General features: G+C 36.9%; 1 protein-coding gene across 1 annotated transcript; it reads left to right on the forward strand.

The window, feature by feature from the left end:
• The first annotated feature begins 577 nt into the window (after positions 1 to 577).
• On the forward strand, positions 578 to 3,696 carry LOC144450072 (uncharacterized). The gene is made up of 2 exons (XM_078140640.1): positions 578 to 708; positions 1,660 to 3,696. The coding sequence occupies exon 2, from the start codon at positions 1,697 to 1,699 to the stop codon at positions 3,602 to 3,604; it is 1,908 nt and encodes a 635-aa protein (XP_077996766.1). The 5' UTR covers positions 578 to 708; positions 1,660 to 1,696; the 3' UTR covers positions 3,605 to 3,696.
• The last annotated feature ends 4,581 nt before the right edge of the window (positions 3,697 to 8,277 follow it).

Raw genomic sequence — 8,277 nt, forward strand, 5'->3', positions numbered from 1 at the left:
TTCTGAAGACTCATTGTACCATGGCTGTGTGTATGTATGTATGTATGTATGTATGTATGTATGTATGTATGTATGTATGTATGTATGTATGTATGTATGTATGTATGTATGTATGTATGTATGTATGTATGTATGTATGTATGTATGTGTGTGTGTCCGTACGTACGTACGTACGTACGTACGTATGTATGTGTCTGTCTGTTTCCTGTCTGTACATGTATCTGTGTGGTTCTGTGTGTGTGTCTGTCTGTCTGTCTCTCTCTGTGTGTGCGCGTGTGTGTGTGTGTGTGTGTGTATGTGTGTATGTGTGTATGTGTGTATGTGTGTCTGCCTGTCTGTACATGTGCCTGTGTCTTTGGACACAATTTCTGAAAAAACTACTTCATGGGTTATATAGATTATTCTATGTAATGAAACTTGTTACATGTCTTCCTTATGGTAATGGAATGAACTTTATCATACTCAAACCGACGTTCGACTACACACGCGGTGACTTATTTTGAACATCCCCTAGTTATAGCAGGGGTCACTGCTTGGTGGCGCTGTTCTATTGACTTTTGTTGTTTTCATCGCTTCAAGAAGACTCGAGTCGACGCGTACACTCTTCGACGTACACGTACGTGTTTGACTGGTGGTGGAGCAACGACGCGACGATATCAACGCTGTAACATAAAACTTAGGAATCAAACAACATCTGACTGATGAGCGGTAAGTATAGTAAATAAATGTACTTCCCATTTTCACGAGCATCCGGTGTTCGGAACGCTAAAATGGGACGGTAATTACTAATTAGTATTATAATTAGCTCTGGAAAAATATACGCTGAGACCACAGGCATTTGTTTCTCGAGTTATGTCTCAGAATATTTCTATGAGAACACAGTAAAATGTCGATAATATTGACGTATATAGCCAACTATATATGAAAGGGGTAAAATTACACTTGTTTCTGTGATCGCTTTCACTCACCGCGAAAGAAGACACAAGGTTTGAAAGGCAGCCGCCATTACCGTACATAAACATGAACTTTCAACCAGACGTTGTACTGGGCAAACATTTCGAAGATTTTACCTTCCGTCACTTCCTAGTTCCCAAGTTTAATAATCTTCCGATAAATCGTGTCGTTGTTACAATCGGACCATGTCTACCAAAGATATCAACCGATTTCTGACACAATGTACGTAGGGAAATTGGAGCAGATAAATGTGTTCTAACCACCTATTTTGCATATTGTCCCCAGATCTTTATGTAACAGCAGTATATGATACGGCCGATAGCAGCTCTCTCCAATTACCATGTAAACATCGGTATCCAATCACGTTCTCGGAAGGTAGCTAGATATCTTTGTTAGGTATGGTCCGATTGTAACAACGCCACGGTTTATCAAGCCCATAGCAAAGCCAAGCAATGGTTTTTATTGCAGATATGATACACCATTACAGGGATGGGTAGGCAAGTGAATACACATTACAAAACGTATGCAAATGTACCTAGTGAAAAGACCACATAGTAGAACATTACAAAGTTTACCCTCAAGAATTGTGCTACAATGTAACACCATTATTTATTTGTGTGTGTGGTATGACATCAAATGCAGGGATGTTGTTAATGGACAAAAATGGCTTAAATGGTTAACTATACAGTTGTGTTTTTCTAACAGATACCTGACTCTTAGTCAATAGAGGTTTCCACCAGATATGGAGAAGATTGTAGTCAAGAAAGAAGGTTCAAAACACAACCTGTGTTGTAATCATGAAGAAAATGAAAATTTGATGCGGTCACCTCACTGTTTTGGTGGACAAACCGTGGTGAAAAATGCAGAGAAGAGACAAGACAGAGAGGAAGTGATGGTGAAGCAGGAAGATGAGAATAACCAGGGTTACTATGATGAAGAATTAAGTATGAACATGAATCATTATTCAACAACTGCATTTTATCATTCTGATAAACCTTTCCAAGTCGAGGTTGAAACCAAACAAAATGTTGTTGCAGAAAATATCTTCTCCAATGACACAGTGAAGGAGGATATACGAATGAAGAGAGGAAATCCTTTGATACCAGATGAAACTGACGTTGGCACGGAACAAAATTACTGGAAGGTAATAAGCCCAGACATTCAAAGAGATGGACTACATCACCCTGTCCGAAGTGTTAATGGCAAGGCAACCACAGTGGAAGACCCACACTATAACAAGACAACTAAACAACTAACCACAGTGGAAGACCCAGATTATAACAAGGCAACTAAACAACTAACCACAGTGGAAGACCCAGACTATAACAAGGCAACTCAACAACTAACCACAGTGGAAGACCCAGACTATAACAAGGCAACTAAACAACTAACCACAGTGGAAGACCCAGACTATAACAATGCGACTAAACAACTAACCACAGTGGATGCCCCAGACTATAACAAGGCAACTAAACAACCAACCACAGTGGAAGACCCAGACTATAACAAGGCAACTAAACAACTAACCACAGTGGAAGACCCAGACTTTAACAAGGCAACTAAACAACTAACCACAGTGGAAGACCCAGACTTTAACAAGGCAACTAAAGAACTAACCACAGTGGAAAATCCAGACATGTCAAGAGGAGAACATAGAAATTTATCTAATAGTAGTAGAAATCCTTTTCCTATAGGGATACAGCAAGTAGGTGTTGCCTCTGCAATGAATCCAGAACATGACCTTGGATATGCTGCTCAGAAACACAACTTTGAAACTGCCGAAACCACAAAAGAGAAGTTTTCTCCAGACAGACCATTTGTATGTGAAGAGTGTGGTAAAGGGTTTACACAAAGCAGTAATCTCAAGCGACATGAGAAGATACACACAAATGAAAAACCGTTTGTCTGCAAAGAGTGTGGTAAAGGGTTTTATCGCAATAGCAATCTGAAGGTACACATGAGAATACATACAAATGAAAAGCCATTTGTATGTAATGAGTGTGGTAAAGGGTTTAACCACAGTGACTCCCTGAAAGCACATTTTAGTACCCATACCAATGAAAGACCATATGTATGTAAAGAGTGTGGTAAAAGATTTATTCGCATTAGCAGTCTGAATCGACACATGAAGATACATAAAAATGAGAGACCATTTGTATGCAAAGAGTGTGGTAAAGGGTTTAACCACCATGGCAATTTAAATATACATGTAAGGATCCATACAAATGAACGACCATTTATATGTAGAGAGTGTGGTAATGCGTTTAATCAAAGTAGCAGTCTGAATAAACACATGAAGATACATGCAAATGAACGAGCATTCGCATGTGAAGAGTGTGGGAAATGGTTCAATCACAGTAAAAATTTGAATATTCACATGAGAATACACACCAATGAAAGGCCATTTGAATGTAAAGAGTGTGGTAAAAAGTTTTATCATCACTGTACATTAAATGCACACATGAGAATGCACACAAATGAAAGAGCATTTGTATGTAAAGAGTGTGGGAAAGGTTTTAATCAAAGTTATCATTTGAATGTACACATGAGGGTACACACAAATGAACGACCGTTTACATGTAAAGACTGTGGTAAAGGGTTTAATCAAAGTAGTCATTTGACGAAACACATGAAGATGCACACAGCTTAGATCATTTGCATATAAAGAGTGGTTAAAGACAAAACTGCCCTATATAAAGAGGATTATGGCTAGTCTATGCAAATGCGGGAAATTCAAACTGCTGTACAGAGCACAGGCTTCTGGGTCTTGTTTTTCAGCATTTTTTCTGTGCTTCGAGAAACACACAGGTCATGTATCATGTACAAATTGTTTGTGAATGTCGTAGGATGGTAACTTGATACACAAATTAGTTGAAAATCAGTCTGTTTCATAGAATGAAAAAAAAGACTTTCCAAATGAGACAAATTCCCCTGCAAACAGCTGCTTAGATTGTGTGTCATTCAGGATTATTCAAATATGTGGCATTTGCATGTGAAAACCCCAGATATAGGGAATGTTTATATTTTATTGATTACTTGCCAGTGAGTTATCACAAGTTCTCCACCTCCAAACATACAGTCAGTCATATGCAAAATAGGGTCCCAGGCACCAGCAGTTCTCTGTTTAAGGGTTTTGTTCTATGTAATATGAATGCACACATAGGATACTGGACTGTCAACAGTCATCTTGACTTTTTTGTAATTCATCTGTAAGACTATCGTCTCTGAAATTAATAGAATTAAACATGGTGTTCGTTGGACTTTCATGAAGTCAAGACGGCTGTTCAAACCCATTGTACTTTCATTTCTATGAATATTCATGAGTGCCCTCATTTATGGAATGTCTAACTCAGATGCCTGGTTAACCACTAGGGGGGATTTGAGGAGATAATACAGACGCTAGATTATATTTTATGTGTTTGAATCCTCAGTGAGTAGCGTGCGTTCTGTACGTGTATTGTACATGCTAACTATTAGATTGTATGTTATACGTTATGTATTTAGACATAATTAGTATTTAAATAAAACATTTCAGAAGTTTTTTTAAGAATGTGACAAAATATAGTCTGCATCTGAATACAGACTAATAGGATATATGTAAATGAAAGAATTTATTTGTAAAGAGTGTTGTAAAGGTTGGTGAAGTATTTAAGTGAGTTTATGAATGTATGACGTAAATGTTAATGTGTCAAAAACAGCAAGACTAATTGTTTAGATGGACATTTCTTTGACTTGCGTATGTGAATTTGATTTATCGAAATTTATAGAAATGGATGTGTAGTTAAATATCTTGACCTGGTCATTGACTTCAGGGTGACCTCAGTGAAACTTGTTTACTATGTATGTAAATTTGTTTGACTTGTTTATGTGAATTTAATTCATGGATATTGATGTGTAGTTAAGTATCTTGACCTGGTCATTGACTTGAGACTGACGCTGGTTAAACTTGTTTACCTTGTATGTAAATTTGTTTGAGTTGTGTATTCAATTTCGTTAACTTTGTTTGTTTGTTTGTTTGTTTGTTTGTACAAATAAAACAATTTTAGTTAATTTGATATCATTTGTTTTTTGTTATATAATGTTGTGTGAAGTAAACGAGTCCTCGTATGGCAACTTTAAGTTCTCCTGTGACATATGCAAGAAAACAAGAAACACCTTAAACAAATTAAAATATTCGATCATACACGCATTCAAAGGGAGTAAACCTACATGAGTTCAAAATCAAATAACATAAGATAAAATAAAAATTTGTATAGTGCCAAAATCCAAAAAGCAAATTGTTCTGAGGCGCTTCACAAAGCATAAAATGAAAAAAGTCAGTCTTTGAAAATACCCCAACCAAAAATATATGCATGATAATTCTACTAAAAAAAACTAAACTCTAAAACAAACATCAGATAAAAAGTTTCAAAAAGTGTATAAATTGTTCAAAAACTAAAAAATCTCAACTAAAGGCCTAAAAAACTATTGTTATTCCTAAACCTGTGTTTACGTATGAAAAACCAAACTAATAAAATTGTGAAAATTGTGAACTCTCGTGGGAAATAATGGATGCTGAAACAGACACCAACTTAAAAAGACAATGTAAAACTGTTCTTCCAATCTGTAATGGCTGTACATCTGATGGGAAGAAACCAATAACACAGAATCCATATGGAGAACAATGGAAAACATAACTACCTGAACTAGACAATGAACGATTAGCCGGCATCTACATCGGATTTTAATCGGATAGATACATTATATACATCATATAGTTATCAGCGAAATTATTGATTTGTTTGTTTGTTTGTATCACGGTTCCTAGAACCCCTGTGCTTATAGTTTAAAACAAATTTTATAAAATAATATTAAATTTATTTAATAATATATGTAATAAATAATATTTTTTGTAAATAATATGATTCAATAAATTAGACCAACTTTTCACAACAAATATAATTTGTCCGATGATATGAAAAGATGTTGTCATGTTGATAAATTATCACTATAACGTCAAGTACTGATTTGATTGATGATGAGAGTTGGTGGTCATTTCGTCATGAAAAACGTATGTTTATATTTATAAATTTCCCCCCACCCAAGATCTATGCCTGAACGCACCCTTGTGATCTATTCTAAAGATAGGGTTTACCGCTTGGTGGCGCTCTGTAGATGACGTTTTACCTCATGTTTTCCTGCAGCCGACGCGATGCGATGCTAGTGCTGCAGTCAGACTTGTCGTTGAAGTTTGAGATGTGTGTTGCAGCGTGAATATCAATGCTTTACGTAGCTGTAACTTATTGAGTTGGCCACCAGAGAACATCTGATTAATCAGTGGTGGGTATTCTATATAATTTTACTTCTCATCATTTTCACGAGTATCTGGTACATATATAGGGTGCCCTGCTTGCAGGCGGTACGTGCACGAGTCGACTCTAAGGAGGGATATTTGTAGGAATAGAGTCCCGGATTACTCCGTATGCAAGCAGGACTAGTACATATATAATGCAGTGAAGTGGCGTCTACGTCAAATGTAATTTTTGTGCCCTACTTGAATTCAACCTGAATTCTGAGGGTATAGTGTACCAAGCTGCAATACGATTTTGAGGTTTTTTCCCTCTTTGTCATATTGCACACACGCAACACTCGCAAACATCAATTATTTTCCTTTATTTTGGTGTAGATTGTACAGTTCAAGACTGGGGAAATTCTGCGAGAAAATTGTTTACGAAATAAAATCTAATATGTGTTTTTTTAGCACAACTGAACTGATAAGGTTCAGTAGTGCTAAAGGCATCACTAACTGTCTGTCGACGTCATGTCTGTCGGATGATCGCGTATATTGCTAAGATAACAACATGGTTGGATAGGCAACTGGACAATCATTAAGCAAATGAACACCCGTACCTAGTATGGATCAGCATGTGGGTGAACATTTTAAAAACTGTACAGTTGTGCTACAATGCCATTGGCGCTATTTTTTTTAGAAACTATTTATAACAACATGGCTTTTACTTTGTATACAACAACTGATAATTTCTTGTATCTCACAGTATATCAGTTTTACATTTTTTTCTCTCTCAGAACAGATACGACACCCTTCTGTGACAGTGGCAACAAGAAATGGAGAAGATTGTATTCAAGCAAGAAGGTTCTGAGGACAACAACCTACACTACAGCCATCATAGTGATGTGTGTAGTACTATAGGATCTCTTTGCTGTACAAATGAACAAATCTTGGTGAAAGATGAAGAACAAAGACAAGACAGAGAGGAAGTGATGGTGAAGCAGGAATATTCTGAGTACCGTGAGCTACACTGCAGTAATCAGGAAAGTGGTACTGTGTGTAATACAGTAGAATCACCTTTCTGTTCTGATGAAGCACTCTTGATGAAAGATGGAGAACAGAGACAAGACAGAGAGAAGGTGATGGTGAAGCAGGAAAATGAGAACAAACAGGATAATTATGATACAGAATTAAACGTGGACATCAAACATGATTCAACAAATGTACTTCATCATTCTGATAAACCTTTCCAAGTTAAGACAGAGAACAAACCAAATGTTACAGAAAATATATTTACCAAAGACACAGTGACGGAGGATATGCAAATAAAGATGGAAGATGGTGTGATACCAGGTGATCATGACATTGACACTGAACAAAATTATTGGAAAGTAACAAGTGAAGACTTTCAATACCCTGTACAAAGTGTGAATAGCAAGGCAACTGAACAACTGACCACAGTGGAAGACACAGACTATAACAAGGCAACTAAACAACTCACCACAGTGGAAGAGCCAGATTATAACAAGACAATTAAACAACTAACCACAATGGAAGACCCAGACTATAACAAGGCAACTAAACAACTAACCACAGTGGAAGACCCAGACCATAACAAGGCAAGTAAAGAACTAACCATAGTGGAAGACACACACTATAACAAGGCAACTAAACAACTAACCACAGTGGAAGACCCAGACTATAACAAGGCAACTAAACAACTAACTACAGTGGAAGACACAGACTATAACAAGGCAACTAAACAACTAACCACAGTGGAAGACGCAGACTATAACAAGGCAACTAAAGAACTAACCACAGTGGACGACCCAGACTATAACAAGGCAACTAAACTAAGCACAGTGGAAGACCCAGACTATAACAAGGCAACTAAACAACTAACCACAGTGGAAGACCCAGACTATAACAAGGCAACTAAACAACTAACCACAGTGGAAGACCCAAACTATAACAAGGCAACTAAACAACTAACCACAGTGGAAGACATAGACTATAACAAGGCAACTAAACAACTAACCACAGTGGAAGACACA

The sequence above is a fragment of the Glandiceps talaboti genome, chromosome 19, assembly GCF_964340395.1.
Source record: "Glandiceps talaboti chromosome 19, keGlaTala1.1, whole genome shotgun sequence".
NCBI classification, from domain to species: Eukaryota; Metazoa; Hemichordata; class Enteropneusta; family Spengelidae; genus Glandiceps; species Glandiceps talaboti.